Source organism: Siniperca chuatsi, linkage group LG5, assembly GCF_020085105.1.
Source record: "Siniperca chuatsi isolate FFG_IHB_CAS linkage group LG5, ASM2008510v1, whole genome shotgun sequence".
Classification (NCBI taxonomy): domain Eukaryota; kingdom Metazoa; phylum Chordata; class Actinopteri; order Centrarchiformes; family Sinipercidae; genus Siniperca; species Siniperca chuatsi.
In genome coordinates this window covers 15483698-15504847 of record NC_058046.1, presented here as the reverse complement: position 1 = coordinate 15504847, position 21150 = coordinate 15483698, and the positions used below count along the sequence as shown (strand labels likewise).

Genomic DNA, 21150 nt, shown 5'->3' with positions numbered 1-21150 from the left:
ATTTTGTGTTGTTTACCATGAAGATCGTTCTCTGTGTCTGCGCTCCAGCCCTGAACTTAAATAATCATACACCACACAAGGACAAAATTCTTTTCTCCCCTATAATTAAAACACTCAGCAACAACGGTGGAAGGAATTGAATAGTATATTGAAAAAAATGTTGATAGAAAATACAGATATATTCTTTTACAAGATTTTTTACATATTTGAAATTCATTAACAAGAAGTCAACAATGGGTGTTGAAATTTAACAGTGGTTGGTGTTTGAACTCTGGTGAAGTGCATCATATTGTGAAAATGAAGTGTAAATGAAGACATTCAACAGCAGTGTAAGTGTGTTTGCTTGAGTCATTCTTTCAATGAGAAACTAATTCCCACTGTGTATCTTGAGTGTTGTACTTTCAAAGAGTTTGAAGCAGCAGCAAGGATGGTGCATACGGTGGAAGCAGTTATTTGTTTCACAAGAATGTCAAGTGAGTCTGAAGTTCCCAAGTTTAACTTTGCCATCACAATGTCAAATCTAAAGGCTTCATATAATACGGAGAATTGTCTCTGTTTTAAAGGTGCAGTCAAATGTGACAGTAGTGTTACTGCTGCCAAAACTGTGTGTAAAACTTTAAGACATTTATATTATTGCATCACGGACAATTTTTCATAATAATCTTGTTTACACAACTTCACTTGCATCTTGACTCCTTGGTCCTATTCGATTTAACCAAAACTTTCTTATAATTCTACCTTATGACATCATATCACAATTTAAAAGGGCTGTTGTCCTCAGTAACCTGTGTGAGGAGAGAAAGGGAGCGAGAGAGAGAGAGAGGGAGGAAAGAATGAGAACGAGACAGAACTTTTAATTGCCTCAAGGTTTTTCCACTGTAAACTGTATGTCCAGAACCCGGAGAACACTGAATAAAAGGGTTGATTCATCCATTTTACAAGAAATATATTTTCTCAATCACTTCTTGGGGTATCTATCCCTTGAAGGAATAGTCCCTATGAAAGCTGTTGACAGTGTGTTTTGTGGATTATCTAAAGTAACAGCATGTCAAGTTTTCATTTATCCAGTGAAATATCTCTACATTTACTGAATGGATTGGCACAATGTATCCTTGACATTGGATACAATCCCCTTAACTTTCCTTCTGCACCGCCTGCAAAACCTATGACATTCCTTATCAGCCTCAGCTGTACTTTGTGTTTGGTGCTAATTAGCAAATGTTAGAATAGAGCAGCTAGCATGGCTTTAGACTCTTAGTTTTGTTACTAAACTAATACCTCACCTTGTGCTGTGATGTCTTTGCATGTTACCTTTGCACAATGTGTGTTGCACTGGACTAGTCATTGCCACAAAAAAATAACCTAATGAGTTAAATTTGTATTACATTATTGTGCCCATGAGAGTTTTGCAGACAAAATCTAAAATCAGTTTTTATTTATTTATTGTGTGTCTTATCTTGCTCCAGTCTTCTGTGTTCATAGATCATATGGAGTATTGGTTTCCCTTTGGTAAACTGTGTTTTGTGGGCACATTTCAATCTGCTTCGATCAAATTAACTTCCAAATAGTTCAACTAACTAAATGAGGTTGTGTGCGTGTTAATGGCATCAAAGGAAACTTATTATTTGCTTGTACATGGTGATTCAGTGTATGACATATTTTTTAGAGCTAACAGCTCATGGCAGTGATTAGCCTTTTCTGATTCAAGAGACCAGTTAAGAGTTCATTTAGGGCTCCACTCGGATTATTTAAAATGCTTATCGCCCACTGCTGATCAGCATCCAGTAAATCAGAGTATATCTGATTCCCCCTCTCACTAGAGGTGTAGGAATCGCAGGGGATTACACAAAACTAGCAGTTGGTGTCCATGCTTTTACATCCTACCTCCTCCTCCTAAAGGCTATGATCGGACTGTAATCTGTGCCTGACCAGGCTGTGTTTGGATGAGGAGCAGATTAATCACACAACCTGTTAAATTAAGATCACCTGTGACTGAGACGACAGAACCTATCACTGGCTATAATGACAGTAGTAGAATTTTAAAGGGACAGTTCACCCCAAAATCAAAATACATATTTTCCCTCTTACCTGTAGTACCTGTAGATTTAGCCATCTAGATTGTTTTGATGTGAGGTGCCGACTTTTGGAGATATCGGCCGTAGAGATGTCTGCCTTTTGTGAATATAATCCACAGACCTTGTTGTGAGCAGTTTCATGTAGGAACTACTGGTAGAAAGAAAATAGTTCCTACACGAAACTGCTCAGAACAAATCTGTGGATTATCTTGAGTAACCAGGGCATGATTTCTGGAAACAAACATTGCTGTTGAGTTGTTCAAATGTTTGTTTGGTTTTTTTTGGCGCTTTGAGCACCACAAGTGCCATATAGTCCCATTATATTCACAAAAGGCAGACATCTCTACGGCCGATATCTCCAAAACTTGGCAACTCACAACAATCTAGATGGATTAACTACAGGTAAAATATGTGTTTTGGATTTCGGGGTGAACTGTCCCTTTTAAGTTGAATTCAAAAGGGGAAAATAGCAGAGGAAATATAGTACTGCTCCCCCTCCCCTAATATTGGTATACAAAAGATACTGACCTGACTGCTTCATCTGATGTAACCTCCACAGGCTTTCCCATCCGTGTTTTTTATACTCTGAATATCAAGGTAGAAAAAGGGGAGAAAAATATCACTGAGCGTTCAGACACTGTTGCTAAAGCAGAGAGGGATTTTAGCATATTTACGTCTGGCTAGTATTTCTTTTTCCTGCATCTGATGCCTCTCCGCTGGCTGCTTTGGTGATTCACTCGGTTGGCCTTGTTGTTTTTGCTGTGGTTTCTAGTCGCTAGCTAGCAGCTCCCTGTGGATATGTGATGCCGTGGATATGTGATGCCGTGCCCCTGGCTGCAGTTCACACACTCACCCTGCCTCTCTTATTCAGAGAGAGAGAGAGAGAGAGAGAGAGGATGTTTACCATGCTGTGGAGCTGCCTGCTTCCCAGCTTGTCTGCCTCAGCCCCAGCCTCTGACCAGAGACATAGGGGGAGGGAGCACTGCATCTTTCTTTCCTTCCCTCCCTCCCTCTTTTTGCGCCAGTTTTCCCCTCCTCCCCTTCCCTGCTTTTATATTTCTTGTCTTCGCCTGCCCTCTAAAGGCTAAAGGGCTTTGCACTCTGTGTGTGTGTGTGTGTGTGTGTGTGTGTGTGTGTGTGTGTGTGTGTGTGTGTGTGTGTGTGTGTGTGTGTGTGTGTGTGTGTGTGTGTGTGTGTGTGTGTGTGTGTGTGTGTGTGTGTGTGTGTGTATGTGTATGTGTATGTGTATGTGTATGTGTGTGTGTGTGTGTGTGTGTGTGTGTGTGTGTGTGTGTGTGTGTGTGTGTGGCAGTCAGACTGCATCTGGCTGGTGCACCAGGCAGTGCCTTTTACTCGGCTTGTGAATTTCCTCCCTCTGCTGTAGCTTCAGAGCTGAGGTCTTAGCGGGGCATTTGCACATTCATGTATACACACACACACACACACACACACACACACACACACACATATATAAAGGATGGTGTAATTACCCTGTGCTCTCATGTAATCCCCCAGGTGTTGTATTTATCTCTGCTGCAGCGTATCTGACACCCAGCGCCAATACCTGGATTCACTTCAGTCACCATCCCTGCACCAAAACCATTCCCCAGCCTCTAGTCTCATAACTGTGTGTGTGTGTGTGTGTGTATATACATGAGTATTACATTATAAACAGCACATGATGTTATTCTATGCTTCTGTTAGAAAAAATGTAATTTAGCACTGGCTATGGCCGTTGACGTCTATATTAAGTACAGTTGAGCTGTGTGGTGGGACATTAGAGTATGTTTTATATCCCAGGATGGATAATAAGCTGCAACTGATTCTCTTGTCCAGTGGGAGAAACATACAAGTATAGGCAGGGAGGGAAAGAAATGTCAAATCCTGGAAAAGCAAAAGACACAAGCTGATGCTTATTGGAAATAAAAGGGAGAAAGTCAAGCAGGTAAAGATGCAAATGTGACAGAGCAGACAGCGCGCACCGGCACACACACTTTTGCTTTCAGGCAGACAGATCAACAATCAAATACAGTCAGTCGTATAAGGCTTTCAGGCAAGCCGAGCCCAGGGCCGTGCTGCAGGGGCCCTCTCCTCCCCACACCAGTGTCATCTCCCTGGTTGGGGCCCGTGTGTCAGCCGGGTTTGACACAATGACGCCGGGGAACGCTGGAAAAAAACGGCGCTTCTCAATCTTGCATTTCTCTCTCTCGTTCTGATGATGTGCGTCTTGTGCGTGAGTGAACAGAGCTGTGGTTGAGACATGACAGAAAGAAAGCTTGAAGAGAAAGTGGTAGGTTGGATTGGAGTTAAAGCACTGGAGCAGACTGCTGTTATTTCAGTTTGGGTGGAATTTTTGTTTCAGTCATTTCCGATTTTCATGAGCAGAGTAAAAGGAAACTTTTTCTGTGGGTCATTGTGCATTTACGACACTAGTGCAACCAGATTTCTATTCTTTGACAGTACAGTTACTGGGAATCTGACTTGTAGTGTAAGTGCTGCTTTGTCTGGTGCTTTATTCTTAAATTATCCCTATTTCTGTTATATTCCTTTACATATCTTTGCTGCTGCAACAAGCCATTGTCTTCTCATTTTCCTTTTCTCCATGTTTGGTTGAAAACACTCCACAGAGTGCTTGGGTTCGTGGTCCTGTCTTAAAGGCCCTTTGCAGAGCTCAGTCCAAGTCTGGTGCTCTCAAACCTTGGCACAGAGTAGGACACATTGTGAAGAAAAACAGCCTCTGTCTTCAACAGCCATTCCATCTTTCTTTAGAACTCATCCGAAAGGGACAAAGATGGATCCATTTTCCAGCAGACATGACGTTCTGTGTTACTGTGGGTCTGTATAGGGTACTGTAGAAGTGGTTTAAAAAACAAACAAACAAAAAAAAAAACACATTCTGGTGGACCTGAACCTCTCTGGTATGTGTCACGCCATGGTTGGCTTCACACATTACAGCCACTCCTACTGGATGAGCGTAATAGCGAGGACAGCTTGTTTATAGAAACCTGGTGATTATGACCTGCTGTGAACAACATCATTCTCGCTCACACACACTCCATCTCCCTCCCCTCTGCCTTTCTCTTGTGGCCACTTTGATCAAATCTGTGCTCTTATGTCCTTGACTACTGCCCCCGATGCCTGACCCCTGCATTTTAAATTTCCCCACTTATGTAAAAGTTTATGTAGATTAATGCCACAATTTATGCAGATTCAGTTTTTGCCACTCAGACTTGAAGCACTGAAAGGTAGATGAGCGCTGACCTTCCCCGCTAACAGCTACGTGAGCTCTCACCGATTATCTCATAACTGCTGCACACAGTGTTAGTTCTGTGGCAGACAGAGAGATGGAGAGCAATTTCAGAATTCATTCAGTTCCATTTTTAACTTTTTTTTTTAACAGTGTCATTTAAAACAAGGCTGTCTTTTCATCAAAATGGTATTTGGGAGGCTTAGTAAGTGCGGTTTATGTCACAATGCACCACACTCACACACGATTGTCCCTCTTTTAAAACATCATGCTTCTTGCAGCCCCACAGTGTCTGTCAAACAGAAACAACTGCTAGCAGTGGTATCAAGCAGCCGTCTGTGTGTCACACAGAGCCGTAAACTCGCAAGTGGCAGCAGCATTGCCAAGGTTGAACAGTCAAGTGCCATCAAGAGCAGTTTGCCATAGAAATGGGTCTATCTGAAAGCAAAGGGCTCACACTTGACTCGACCCGCTCCATGTAGGCTAAGTGCACATGGGCCTGTCTGACACTGGAAAATGGCTTTCAGTCTGAACAGACAAAGCAGAAGAGTAGAGAGAGTAGATGGTAAATATTACCGTTACAACTTTACTGGAAAAAGAGAGGTTACACTCAGCTGTGATGTTTGGATGTAGTGAAGCAGGGCTGAAAGGGTAAAGTCAAGGTCATTGGAGAGGTTTTGAATGTATAGATATTTGTATTTATTGTTTTGATAACACTGATGTGCCTCATCTGCCTCTTTCAGTTAAATAATATTAAAGATCTTTATTGAAAGTGCACAGTATTTGTAGCGCAGACAGAAATGATTTTGATAAATGCAACTTCGCTGTTGTAAGTCCTCCTCACAAACCTCTTTTTCACATCTCTAAAGAGTGAACTTTTAGCAGAGCAATTTTCTGATGTCACAGTTGAGGTCTGTTGCGAGTTTGTCACCCCAGTAGCTCTCTATGTTGGTGTCACTAATGATAGCGATGAGCTCGCTCACGGCATTACATCAAAAAAGCTAACAGGAAAGCAGAGCCTCCGTCAGGTCACTAACCCTCTGCGCCTTTTACACAAACACAAAGTGACCCGCTAGTCACACATTTAAGACAAGGTGTCAGCTGAAGTTAGTGCTGAAGTGAGCTAAAAGCCCTGCCTGGTACTGAGGCCCAGTGGGAAAACAGCTGTTCACTTTAACTCCTCACTTCACTGTGAGTGTGTGTGGGGGAGTTTCTGTATGTATGTGTGCACTTTACAGCAAGTGCATTCATGTGTGTGCGCACTATTTATATCTGTTGCTGTGTCCTGCCATTGACCCATGCAGTGTCTCTTCCGCCTTATTTGCTAATGATGCTGCAGCCTACAGTGGCTTGGCTGCATGTCACTGTGTCATGATGTTATCACTGATGCTTCAGCTGGCTGTTTACATTAGACTCATTAACCTCCTAGTCTCAGGCCAATCTGCCATTTTAAAATCAAATGTTTAAAATCTGAAAAAATCCTGCTATATCGCAGCTTCCCAGAACTACAGGTGGATGTTACCTAAAATTCTAATTTTGAGTCGCATTTAAAGTTCATCACCAAATGTTCTCTGTGCTAATTTCCAAACAAGTACTTACAGGTGATGCCACTCACAGCCTTCGTTGCTTTAAATCTGGGAGGCAATTTAAAGATGAGCAAAGAGTATTTATGTTTAAGTAGTTCTTGCATTTAGATTTTCAGTTTTGTCAAGGTGTGTGTGAAGGCTGAGACATGCTCAAAGTGCCCATGCATGCACTTTGTCTCGAGCGCTCCAACAACTGAATACATGATGCACTCTCGTCCTTGCGCTTTCATGCGGAGAGTTGTCTAACTTCAATAGAGCCATTCACAGATCCTCTTAAAAACACTCCTTCTGTCTTTGTTCAATATTGATGTATAGTTCGGCGCTAACAGAACCTACTTGGGTTGACTTTTGAGTGTTTTTTGTTCGGTAGCACAATTTACAAAAAAATGACTCCCCTGTTATCAAAAGTATTTACAGGCAAACATTTGCAGTCACGCTTGTTGCAGGGTTTTTTCCCCTCTTACTGCAGCATTTTGATCCATGCAATCTTTTCAAGTGCAGTAATGTCATTGTGGAAATGCAAGCTTTTATGTGCATTATGTACAGTATGTGCCACACCTGCACCGAGCACGCAGTAGGCTTGAGTTGTGATATAAATTACTGTAATCATAGTTAGTAAAGGTTGTGGGATCTGATCCTGTATACCTCTTCCCCCTCAAGGCTCAGCTCTTCTGCAGCAGACTGATGGAGACGGGCGGTCTGTACTGGATCTGGTCTCTGCAACGAGTCAGAGGGAGGAGCTCCTCCACAGCGCCCAGGTCGGAGACTCGGCCCTGAGAAACAGAGTGACTGAGGTCTTGAACCTGCCCTACCTGGAGGCTGGATCCTCTCTGCTGGCCCACCTCATTTTCTCCTACCAGCAAGAGAGGGGCCTGCCTGGCCGCACACAACCCAGCGACAAGTCCCACCGCTTGGGCTACATGCTGGTCCGGGCCCTGGAAGCACATTCCCTCCAAAAAGTGACTTTGGGCTGGATGGACCAGCGTGCAGTGAGGCTGGTGGAGGATGTAGAGACACTGTTGGAGCTTGGCAGAGGGAGTTACCTGGGGCAGGTGTCTAAGGCAGTGAAAGAGTGCAAAGGAGAGAATACACTGTTCCTAATGGAGATACTGGAGGATCTTAAGGCTCGGGGAGAAGCGCTAGTGGTTGACCTGTGACATAGGATGAATGGACAATACACCGAAAAAGACTTGAATGCAAAACTTATGATTGAAATTGTATCTGTGTCAGTTATATACAACTGTTTATTATATGATCATACAGTTTACCAAGGCCTTAAAATAACTACACAGGCAACAAACATCTGGCCGTCTGTGGATGTATGTCTCCAGAATAATGTGGCCTTCTCCTGTCTTCCCATTCAGTTAAATGAAGAGATAGAAAGCATTTCATGCTTTTGGTTATAACAAATACATGGTTTGGATATATGTCACTACCTTGTTTTGATTTAAAATATTTTATACTTTGCAAATATTTTTCAAATGGAAAAATGTATTTATGTTTAATGTTTTTATTGCAAGACTGACTGTTTTGTAGACTGTTACTACCTCAAGTTCTTGTTTTCTACAGCCACATTTTTATGTTCAAAGATAAAATTGTTTTTTCACATAAAAATAACTTGACTGAGTGGTCAAGTATTTTATACCAATAAATCAAAGGGAAATGACTACTGCCGTGTAAGGCTGAAAGGTGCTCTAACAAATGGAGGGGCTTCATGTGGGGGCCACAGTGACAGAGTAAAACCACTTCTCACAGAAGTCATCCTGGTTTGAAATGCTTGAGGCCCTGATGTTCACGCAGGGTCTTAGCCACACAGACAGCAGTGAGGAATGAGCCACTTCCTGAAGCTGAGCATGAATGAAGAGAGGGACTTAGGCCTGCTTGTTGGGGTGGGTCGAGTGGGCGATGGAGCAATGGAGGTGAGGATTTAAACCTGAAATGTGAACGCAATTGGTATTTGAGACTGAGATGAATGGCCTTATAATTCCTTTGCTGCTACCAGTGTTGGGTTAAAAATTGATTGTTGATGCAGAAAATTTTGCAATAACCCAGACACTCTGAAGATGATAAAAAATATTTAATCTCGTGTTTGTTTTCTCTTTTTTTCTCCTTTCAAAATAAGCAACATACATCAGATGCATTTAATTTCTCAAACTGGAAATATACATCATATTTTCTTTCACCCCTCCTGACCAACCCATGTCTCAGCTCTTTAGTCCCGTCCTGAAATGTCATTGGTCAGAACTGGGCACATGAAGATGATGTCACAGGCAGGCAACATTGCAGGCGGAAAAAGACAGATCTTAGAAAATGAGACAGGCATACACTTATTATACAATATCACCACCAGACCATCAACAGGCATACAGTATAAAATACAAACATAAATTAATAAGTAGTTAGTTATGTACAGTATTATTTAAAAAATAAATAGTGTCATTTCAACTTGGTGCAAATAAAAGTGCTTTTTTTCCCTTTACAGCTGTAAGTCTGATACATTCCTTTCTATAATTTATGTCATACAAAATAAAAACACTTTGGTTTGCTTGCAAACAGAGCCAAAACTTGATAATAAATGACAAAAAATAAGAAACTGTATGTGCCCTGCCTAAGGCCCGAAGTCACTGGGATAGGCTCCAGTCACCCGCGACCCCTAACGGGACCAAGCGGTAGAAAATGGATGGATGGAAGAAACTGTATTTGGATGCATTACCACACAATAGTCACCACAATGTGCTGTAAAATAACTACATACAGTAGTAGACACATACATATCAGGTATTCAAACAGTCCCTTCAGGCATTATAAAAAGCCATCCTTCACGAACCACAGAGTGTGTTTGTTGAGGAGGCTATAATCAGTCTGCGACGCTGCTCTTGGGGGACAGTCTGTTATTGTCTTTCAAGTGGATTCCTCAAAGCAACAAAACAAAATCAATGGCCCTCTGGAGTGACAGATCTAAGCCTGTTGATATTTAAGCATGGAGATGGATGGGTAAAAAGGGAGGGAGCAGGAGAGGGTAGAGGAGATGGCAAGCAGACAGGCAGGGTGAGAGGATGACAAAATGGCAGAAGAAAGCTAGTTGCGGTGAGGGTGGGGGGGTTTAGAGTGAAAGACAGACAGAGAGACAGACGAACCGACAGACAAAGAGGGAAGAGGGAACAAAAAGATGGAGAAGGAGGGGGGAAGATGGAGGCAGGGATCAGCAGGATGAGAGGAGACCTTCTCAAATGTAGCCTGAGCTGTGATCTTTCAACAGATGCTCAGCAAGAAGCCCAGGAGACCGTCCCTTCAGACAGGGTCGCAACCCCGCTCACTGACGAATGAGGGAACCGCAGAGAGAGCAAACGGAGAGAAGCATGATGGGAAGAGGGGTCTAAAATAGCATAAAACACACACACACCCCTCCCTCCCTGACATCTCAGACCTAAGTCCCCTCAGAGCCTTGTCTTGTCACACAACGACTTGCTGCTCATCTAGCTGACGGCCTTCTACACCAGCAAACTCCACACCAAATAACAGCTGGCACTTCTGCTGCACCACACACACACACACACACACACACGCTTTTACACGCTGACACACACACACACACCAACTGAATCTACGCATCGGTCTACAGCTGGAAGGGAGATTCAATTGTAACACACACCAACGCTGAGAAAAGCAACATGCCTTTGATTGCATAAACGTGTATATGCAAACACTCTTACGTACACAGTTCACATACACAAGCCTCTGTCTCTGGAAAGGCAGATCAAAGTTGAGCTGTGGGCACAGGAGGTGGGGCAGATGGAGAGGGCGGCCAGCCTGGGGCACGGCATCACAGAGAGCATGTTTGTGTGAGTATGTGTGTCTGAGAGGGAGAGAATGTGCCTGCTCAAATGGGATGTTAGGCTTTCATCTGTGAGCAAGTAGGTACAGTATGTGTACGCAAGATCTCTTAAAGAAGCAGTGTATCCACGTGAGAGGATGGTGTGTGTGTGAGAATGCTTTCGTGTGTGGCTGAAGACGCAAACACACAGGGAGATGAGAGGAAAGGAGACCAGCCTTTCAAACAAGATTAGGGCTGTGGCTGCCTAAAGGCCTGCCTGCCTGGCGACACTCTGCATAGACTGGATGACATCTATATTAACACCACGACAGCAGAAGGCCCAGTCTGCTGTGCCTGCTGACAGACAGAGAAGGTGTCTCACTGACTGACTGAATTTTGACAAGTTTTAAAGGGGTTAAACGAGGCTACAGCTAAATTAACTGGGCATTTAGTCGTGATAAAGGGTTGGGGCAACACCAACTGTCTAATACTCAACAGTGTTGTTCTTTTTTCCTCTGGGTATTATTTAATGATTATATAATCACAATCTATTTTAAGAAGAACTGATTCACTGTACTTAAAATAATACTACTGTGGTTTGATTTTTTGTTTTGGAGTCAAATCTAATCAACTTGAAAAGCTAATTTGGCCATTACATTAAAGCCCAGACAGATACCACCACAAGCCTTCAGCCTGTTGGTCCAGTTTTGTGTTTGTGTAGAAGGACATATCTGGAGGCTACCACCATAATTGCTAATCAACTTGGCTGGCTGAGTTAAGTGGAAACTATCCAAATTACTGCCAGTGAACAGAACATCATTACCACATCCAAGAGGGGAAGAAAACAAATGATACTTCAGTACAAAAACAATTAGAAAATATGAACATATTACCAAAATCATTTAATAACTACAATATGAACTAAAAATTAACTTAAAGTCTATTGCAGAGTGATAATGCAGAATGTTAGTATAAGGCTTGTATTTTGATAAACATGGATGCACTGAGAATGTGTTTTTGGGACGTTGAGTATAAATATTAAAACTTGTTTTACTCATTGTGTGACACTTGTGGCAAGCAATTGGACAGAGTGGTGGAGAGAAGAAAGGAGGCAGGAAAGGAGTGGCTCACACGGCTGAGAAAAAGGTCATTCCATCCATCCTTCCCACTTTAAAATCAATCAAAAGCATAACGGTGATAAGAATAATTCAAGAGATTTCTTGTACTTGTCTTTTTTCATACAAAAATTACACTTCAGGAAACTGTACTGTACATCATGAGTAATTAAAGACTTAAGAGAAGAAAGGAAATAAAAAAAGGAAGGATAGTTGAGCCGAGCTGGTCCAGAGCCGTCTTCCTCTGCTCCTCTGTGTCCAGTGTGTCGAGAAGAAAAGCGGAGAAGAGAGGAGTTGGTGGGCGGACACAGTCATCTACCCGGGGTTGTTTTTCTTCCTTTTATTTGGACTGGGATTGGGATCCAGTTTCAGCTCTCGGTACTGCACCTGTTAAAACACACAGAGACACACACGCAGGCATGCGTGCACACGCACGCACACACACACACACACACACACACACACACACACACACACACACCACCCAGTCAGGTGGAAAGAGCAAAGGATGCTTGAATAGCACAGAAACCCTCCAGAGGCTCTCTGAGTCCAGCTGTGTGGAACAGTGGCCTCAGGGAAGGGATTACACACTGATTGCAACACACACACACATGCACATGAAGACACTCACATGCACACACACAAACACAATCCATGTACACTGTTCAAAGCTCCAAATACACTCATGCTTGCACACAGACACACACAAATATACATGTACACACATACTTCCACAGATGTGGGACAGTGGCCTAAAGAAAGGGATCACACAAACAAACAGAGAACAGGGCAAGGCCTCATGGGAAAGCTTGGAAAGACAACAGAGTCATCTTAGCAAGATGGTGAGGAGAGAAAGGGCAGAGAGATGGGATGGAGACAGAAGGTAGAAAAAACGCACCGTAGGCCTTTCAAAACCAAAGCGTGTGCTTAGCTGGTAGTTATAGTTACTGATCCATAATGTTAATAAGAAAACACACTATCTACTGGCCAGAGAGATTACCAAACAAGCACACTGGAGATTTTCACTGTGTTTGCATCATTCATGGAACAAAAAAATAAAACAAAACAAGAAATGAGACTGTACAATGTCTTTTCTACATCGCTCTCTCACCACTCAGGCTGGCTGAACTGCAATTAGCCATCAGAAAGCAGTCTGAATATGTGGAGCTTTTTCTTCTTCTCAATAATGAGAAGACACTAGAGCAGACCTGACCTGATGAGGCATCTGTCTTCTTGCAGACAGGTGGAGGACCTGTCAGCCCTTAGGTACAGAACACCATCATCAACTTGTTTTAATACTGCTTAGGGTGACTTAAACCAGTTCAGCTACAGACAGCTGGGGGAAAGTCCAGAATTTCTAGTTTCCTTTATTTAATTAAGAAAATGTACTCAAGGACAGCAGAAGGAAACACCTCAACATTGACATGGTTTGATTGCAAAGTGTGACACAAGATATTTGACACTTTAGTTCACACACCACTACGTGTGCATACTTTTTTTTTTTTTAAACACCCCTGATAACAAGGAAGCCCCCCACCAAGACAATCTTAATGCCATGTTGTACCCGTTGAGCTATACAGCTTTTAAAAAGCAGGATTTTACTTTCTTTAAATGTTATGTTTTGTTAACATTTATCCAAGTATAAGCTGACCAAAACTCACTGATTTGTTGCATGTTTACATACTCTGTGGCCCTACTTTAGCCCAAACTTAAAGGAACGGTTTGACATTTTGGGAAATACATTTTTGCTTTCTTGCCAAGAGTTGGATGAGAAGAGTGATACCACTCTTACATGTGTCAGCTAAATATGTTCAAAGTTCAACCTGGCTGTAGCTTCATATTGAATGGACATATGAGAGTGGTATCCATCTTCTCATCTATCTCATGGCAAGAAAGCTTATATTAATATATAATAATAATAATCCTATAATTTACCATGACATTGAATATCTAATGACTACTTTTGTATCACTATTGTATCACTAAAAAAGTAACAGACATTTTAGTGGCACATTACAATCTCTTCAGCATTATCACTGTCACCTATTTCTCCCCAATGTAACTGATTCCTATTTCATGTGATGCTTTGCAAAGATGGTGAACAGAGCTTAGAAAGAAACTGCTCTTAAGTGATGGACACTCAATACACAACAGCATCACAGTGGCTGAGCGTCAACAACCAGAGACTGTCACTCTGGCAGTCTCTCACTTTTAGATGTACACACACTGTGCATACACACACAAATACAGTCGCTAGCCTAGACAGATTCAAGACACTGACAAGCACTAGCCACTGAATCAGAATACTAATAGAAAAAAAAAACATGACTTAACAGTCACAGCACCAAAGAGCCAGTATCGTCTGTGGGATCCTTCCCAGGCTGATGTACTGTAGGCTACTCTGCCTGTCTAACTGACTGACACCCTCTCTGATTCTCCAGGCAGACAACAAACTGACGTCAATATGGTTTCTCTGTTCTGTCTCATGGTGGGTCTGTCTGCTGTGGACGGGAACAGCAGCGTCTCTCAGCACTGGCTGGGAACGAGCCTTTATCATCCATCTTCTACTGGTTCCCACTGCCGCTTCAATGATGCCTTCCAGTATCCTCGGCTTGCAATGTACAAATCTGAGATGCAAAGAGGCATGCGTGTGTGCTCAATAATGAAGATACATGCATACACATATGAATACCAGCAAAGAGAATGTACACATACACACTGCACACACATACAGTGGGGTATTTCAATTCCTCTGTCTCACAGTGGTGGTCACCAATGTCTCGTTAAGGTGCTTACAGAGTGGTTAGGCCAGCATGTGTTGCTCTCTACGCCTCAGTAGGCAGCCAGACTGCACTGATTTCGATCTGGATACTCCTCACTGTCCACAAGGCAAACTAACATCCTACCAAACAGCTGTACAAATACAACTGGTTTGTTGGATACAGTGAGAGAGAAGAGAGATTAGGAGAAAGTCTGAAAAGTGATGAGGAAATAATACAGGTGGAGAAAACAAGGGAAGAAAAGGAATGATGGGAAGCGAGAGAAAGAAGGGACAGAAATAGACAGAAAGATGTAGGGAAGGAAGGGCAGAGAGCGGGACAAACCAACAAAGGGAACAGGAGAGAAAACAATGAGTGAAGAAGACACTGGGTGAGAAAGAGGGAGATCTAGACACTCGGGTGATGACAGATACTGTTCTCATGTGGGTGTGGATCCTTTTATAGCCCTGCCAACTAATGCAGACAACGGAGCAAAAACCCAGGGGACAGAGAGGGGTTTATGTGGCCCCATCTGTGTGTGTGTGTGTGTGTGTGCAGTGGTAGTTTCGTTAGGGGACCATGACAGTCCTGAGAGAATGCCAGCATTGACTGCGATCAATGACAGTGGTGCATGGTTGAATGAGTGAAGACGTAACAGCATGTCTGCATGTAATGTAGTTACATGGACATATATCTGTTAATATCAAATTATTGCGAGCAAATTCACAAAAAAATTCACCTTTATCAAAATGTTTCTCCATATGCAATTCATTCTGACTCATTGTTTGCTGCAAGATTCAAGCAAGGATCCAAAAGTAGAACAGGTACTGTACAGGATCACTGGCTGTTATTGGTCCCATTATACGGCCAAACGCCTACAGCAGCAAAAAGAAAGAGGCAATTTAATTCTGCGCGTTGACATTCCTGTCCAAACAAAACTCTTTGAAAAGTTTGCATGTCAGTAGAAAGTAGGGTTTTGTTTCTCATGAAGAGTAGCGAAGGGGATCGACAAAAAGCAAGGGTGCAGGAAAAAAATGATATCTCAATCAAACAGGAGATTTCTCTGTGAAGAGCTGCCAGCCAAGAGAAATGGGGCTCATGCGTCACAGGTTCAATTCCACCTTACAGGTGACAGGCCTGCCTGATGCTATATACCCTTGGCTCCCCAGCTCACCTCACCTAATAACACACACACACACACACACACACACAGAAGCAAACAGTCACCAAACTGATGCAGACAACAAGAGCTAGTTAAAGTCAAAAACAGAAGAAAAGGCAGAGGAGGCGAGGAGAAAGTGGGACGTTAGCAAAATAAAAGAAACCGGAATTGGGTGAAAGTAAAAAGTGTGGTAATGCAGCGAGCACATATTTGGTAGAGTGAGTGGGGAGCTTAAAGGGAACATCGACAGGAGAGGCAGTGGGTAAAGACCCAGCGCTGCTCAAAGGCTGCTCCACCCTCGCTCCTCTCCTCTCTTCTCCCAAATGTTGACAGTACAAGTGCAAAACAGGCTTTGAAGTGTGCTCTGCTGAAGGGGCGCCGTGTACCATGCATCGTGCTTCGTTTAACGGTGTTACCCACAAAGCATCCTGGGACCTGCTCCTCTCTCCCTTTCTCACTGTCTCTCATTCTCTCTCTCCCTCTCACATTGAACCTTTGACAGTGTTTTGATGATGCCAGTGTGGGCAGACAGACAAGGCGAAACCAAGGTGGGTGACAGTGAGCAAAAAAAGGCAAATAGGCGAGTAAATAAATGAAGTCAAGAAAGGCAAGGGAGCAACATTTTAATGATACTATGTTATTCTGTTTTCTAGTCCTTTCCAGAGAGCACAAAACTCAGCGGGTTTCATCTCATGTGACACCTAATGGAGCATAAGGGTTATTAAATGTTTCCAGGGAAACACTATTGTGTATAGTTCACACACGTGCAGATCGGAGGATTCAGCATTCACATCTATTGTTGGGAAAGAAAAGGCATGTCAAGGTGACATAAACCAGTGAGCAGCAAAAAAAAAAAAGAAAAAAAAAAGCCAAAGTAAGGAAAGTTTTGCCTATTAGCTGCTGTGGCACGACACATATTGAATAGTGACTAATTGGCCACTGGCAGTGAAATGTTAAAATTTGTCACCAAAGTGGGGAAGGACAAAGCGAAGGAGAGACGGAGACCTCTGGCAGATGTAAGTGATGGCATCTGGCAACATTTCAACCTTTAACTATCCTGCCATTGACCCCTGTATGTCCAATGAGGTTTCATTCCCAACATAAATGTTGTCTAAAAATATTAACCCGACTCCCCACTGCTCATTAGGCGCTAAATTGGAATTCATGCTTATTTTTGTACAGGGGGTTTGATCCAGCTCCTTTACGCCGATCATAAAGGGCCACTTGGCATGCTAATTGCCTTGGCCCTACTTATGCACTCCCTAGCCCACATGGCTAATGGTGTCGTAAAACATACTAGTGCACTGACACCTCCCAAACGCCAGGTAGGGAATACTTAGCACTATAAAGGTGCTCAGTTTGGCCTTGTTTAAGAGGACATGAAGGATTCCCTGATAATGACCGTAATGATAGCTTACGCTGGTAAAAGATCCAAACCAGATACAAGAAACTGTTGGCCTGAGAGGAACAGTGACTCTTTCACGAATGCACTACATACCATGCCAGCCCTTAACATTGCTGCTCACAGAGGGACATAATGATTTAAGTAAACTGTTCAGGTGGTAAAAAGGTAACTCTGCCTGTTGCGGCTTCCATGCACCACTGGGGATTTAGTTTTTAAAGGGTGTTTGACAGTGCTGTAAGGGGCCAAGTGTCACTCATATAAAAGAGCTTGGTTTGCAAGACTAAAGTACCTTCCGTAACTGTACAACTGATGAGAAGTTAGTGTTGTTGCCACTTAATGCAAAGTTTCTTTTATGTACTTGTACACTATGAAGAGAAATGAAAGATGAGAAAACAATGAGAGTCCAAAAGCTGTTCCACAGTTAGGGTGGTGCTGTAGAGCTACATAAGTTATGATGGACTATGGCCCAGTGTGGATGCCCTTTGTTTATAAAGTCATTAGAACCTCATCAGTTCTGGCTGCACTGAAACACCTCCAAATGATGCGTAACACTACACAGAAACACCCCCAACCAACCTCACATGCACTACTGTTGGGAGAGCATGTGTGTGTGTGTGTGTGTGTGTGTGTGTGTGTGTGTGTTAGTTAAACAGGGGCCCTGAAATAGCACTTCATTAGTCATCCAGGGTATCAGGCATAGTCGGCCCTTGTACCAATGCCAGTGGGTGCCATGGACACGTGCCCGTGAGGGGACGCTCCATTTGGACCCCAGCACCTCTGTGCATCATCCGAGAGCCTAAAGGGCTTAATCCCCACAGACAGCTTTGACCCAGTAAGGCGGGGGCAGGCAATGAGGTGAACCCACCACCACAGAGCAGAACATTCTGGTCTGTTTTTAGCCAACGACCGCAGAGTAGTGTGTCTTTGCAGAAAATTAACTTTTGGATTCGGTGAGAAAGTGATCAGTGCAGGTCTCAATTTATCAGCTGACTGAGCAGTGAATCTAAATTTCAATGACCTTATCTTATTAATACAAACAAGACTACCCTGCCCTAAATAATCAAACTCCATCTCATCCAACGATCGATCACTTTTACTTTCTGTCCTCATTCCTCCTCCTGTTTCTCTATTTCCATTCTCATCTTTCCTCCCCTGAAATCTATTCTTACCCCTTTCCCTTGGTCTTTCACACTCATTACTCGGTAAGGATCCAAACTGTCAGTGAAACCTGGCAACAATTACCATACCAACAGCTGCAGCAATAACCGTTACAGTAGCACTTACAGTATTACTTATACAGTAGGCACAACTCCAGCAGCACGGGCACCAGACCAGAGTTGCATGTCTGCCCCCACCTTCCCTAGCCAGCAGGCCCTCATTAGGGGCCTTGTAAAGGCTTCAGACCTGCCGGGGCTGGGCCCCTTCACCACTCCGTTCCTCCAGGCTCCAGGTGTGTAAGGTGGCTACACTTCACCAGAGGGGACAGCTTGGGCTCATTTAAGCCGATGGCTACCTGCCTTGTGACTGCTGCTGCACCAGGCCCCAGTAAACTATGAACACGGGGGGGAGAACACGGGGGGTTGGCAGGGGTGTGTAGGGGAGCAAGGATTATGACCCTGTAAAGATGAAAGAAGTTGTGGGCAACAAGCAATCAAAGAGGAAGTGTGTCAGCGATGATGTGGCAGGGGATTGGTCGTATCAGAGGCCCCGGGTCGTTCAGTCTCAGCCTGCATGTGTGTATCTGTGGGTTCATGTGCGTGTGTATTGAACTCAGCACAGCAGGGCTTAACGGCCACAGCGGACACCATCGGTGCAGGATAACAGAATGACTTTCACAAGCTGCCGCTTAATTGCAGTTTAAACTGCACTTTGTCCTGAGCAGCACAGCACGTTACAGTTAACATACACACACACACATACACACCCACATGTACACACCTATATTTTACCTAACGAAACATCTGTAGTTTTCAGCCACAAAGTTAATCTGATCTCACGGTTAATGTAGAAGCAAAACCGCGTGGGGCTGGTTAACTGTTGGTTTACACTCTGTTCCAATTACTAGCATAGCTGGGAAACAACAGCTAACTGTAATTGTGTGTGAGTGTACGTGTATGGAGTCAATCAACCTAGTTATATGCTGGGCACTAAACTCACTTAACCTCGTTATCTTATTACACAGCTCCAGCTATGTATGTGGAAATTGAATTAGACTAGGATGCTATTAATAGGAAAACACAGAAACGACTTTGAAACAATTAGATTAGATGTCTGCGTGGCTAAAAAAATGAATAGTCAGTTCACCCTACATGAAAAGTGCAACAGTGAGGAGCCAACAGCTGAGAGTTAGAGTTTTAGAGACAGAGGAGATAATAAAAGGAGCCCTAACCCTTGCCCATGTCTGGAACTGACAGATGTGTTGTCAAAAAGATATAAAAGATGAAAGTAGAAAGTTCACCCACCACTTGTACATCTGAGGGCACTCTGGACAGAAAGTCTAGCAGCTCGTTGTTATCAATGGTGTAAGGGTCTCGCAGCTTCTTTGTGAATTTATTCACCCCTGTAAGAGAGAAAAACGGTGGGGGCAGGTATGGAAGAGTTGGGAAAGAGAGGTGGACATCAGCACATAATCTATGTCGTACAAGTTGTCAAAGCCTTTATGGTTGTACTCTGAAAACACTGTCTGACTGTGCTTTTTTCCCCAATACATAAAAAGCAGCATATAAATAAATATTACATGATGTTGACATTAGCTCACCCCAGGCTAATACAATGTATCTTAGAGGGATGAAGTAGATGATGGTGGTGGCCACTCCGAGAGCCACAATGGCCAGCCAGCTTAAGAAAGGCACAGTCCAGTTGAATGTGCTGCAAAGAGAGGAAAAAAGGTACTGTGAAAATTAGGAGACATGGCAAAGCTCAGTCCAGCCAAACATGCTGAGAAAGAGTAGAACGTGGAGTCTGGGAGGGCATTTTAATACTTTTTAACCTAAACAAGCTCATCTGGATGCCCCTGCACTACAAATTCATCACACTCACTGGAACTGTGCAGAAGGAAATAACTTCACCCAAAGTCTTACAAGTCAGCTTTGCAGGGTGAAAATGGGCTATGATTCAATACAATTCACACTATATAATCAGTTAAATGCTCTCAACTTTACAGAAACACAGGTCACAGATGATTCAGTTTGATTTAAAATGTTTTACCTGTAACTGAAGAAGGAACCTGTAGCCTTTTTTTTTTACTACAGCTTTTAATTAAAACAAAATTCCTGCCTTCCCTTTGCTTTGTATGTATCTTTGTGAAAGTGAGGGCACCTGAATATGCAGGTGTGTACAGTAAATAAATGATTTTGTGTGTGTGTGTGTCTGTGTGCGCGCATGTGCAGAGGTGTGTGTGTTTACGCTACTATGTAGATGATTAAGTTAAGAGGTCATGCAGGGTTAAGTGAGATGGTGATGGACATAAAGACAGACAGCCTGTGTGTTTGTCTCTCAGGGTTGGGTGTCATGCTGGCAGTGTTTCCTGAGAGCAGCACTGAGTTATACTCAGGCTGAAAAGGGGAAGCGGGACAACCTGGCAGTGCAGAAAAAAAGCACTGGGACGTGCGGATCAGAGCAGAGCGGAGCGGGCCTGGTGCCGAAGAGAAGGCTTACGACTCACTTCTTTATCCTCTCGCCATAGGAGGCCACTTCATCCAGTGCATTCTGCACGCTGATGCACACGTCCTGAATGGCATAGAGCTTGTTCATGAAGCCCTTTCTCTCCGAGTCCTGCAAGAGGACAGATAGAGATGTAGACGAGGGAAAAAGAAAGCGAGGGTAACGGAGGAGGAGATGGAGAGAGACAGTGAAGAGAGGGGAGGAGAGAGAAAGAAGAGAAAGAAGATAGAGGCTGGGAACAGGCATCTTTGTGAAAACAATACATTTTAAATAGCGTCAAAAATTTGGAATGGGGAGCCAAATCACCGGATATTCTGCATGAAC

The 21150-nt window shown here is 43.3% G+C and overlaps 2 protein-coding genes across 11 annotated transcripts in view; one reads left to right on the top strand and one right to left on the bottom strand.

The window, feature by feature from the left end:
* slf1 (SMC5-SMC6 complex localization factor 1) overlaps positions 1 to 8994 on the top strand; it is a 31953-nt gene extending 22959 nt beyond the window's left edge. For both annotated transcript variants that reach the window (XM_044195264.1, XM_044195263.1), the window contains exon 18: positions 7569 to 8994. In XM_044195264.1, coding sequence (XP_044051199.1) covers positions 7569 to 8065 — 497 coding nt within the window. In that variant the 3' untranslated portion in view covers positions 8066 to 8994. The remainder of the gene's footprint in view (positions 1 to 7568) is intronic.
* Positions 1 to 21150, bottom strand: part of mctp1a (multiple C2 domains, transmembrane 1a) — a 157973-nt gene that overhangs the window by 3130 nt on the left and 133693 nt on the right. For 5 of the 9 annotated variants that reach the window (XR_006377909.1, XR_006377912.1, XR_006377911.1 and 2 more), the window contains 5 exons: positions 20828 to 20937; positions 19922 to 20031; positions 19626 to 19723; positions 15336 to 15471; positions 9609 to 12224 (listed from right to left, as the gene is read on the bottom strand). Coding sequence is in view for 3 of the 9 variants with exons in the window: in XM_044195257.1 (XP_044051192.1) it covers positions 12153 to 12224; positions 19626 to 19723; positions 19922 to 20031; positions 20828 to 20937 (390 nt within the window). In the remaining 6 variants the exon portion in view is untranslated. Of the gene's footprint in view, positions 1 to 9608; positions 12225 to 15335; positions 15472 to 19625; positions 19724 to 19921; positions 20032 to 20827; positions 20938 to 21150 lie in introns of those variants that run through there. The other 4 variants (XM_044195257.1, XM_044195259.1, XM_044195260.1 and 1 more) reach the window with 2 other exon arrangements.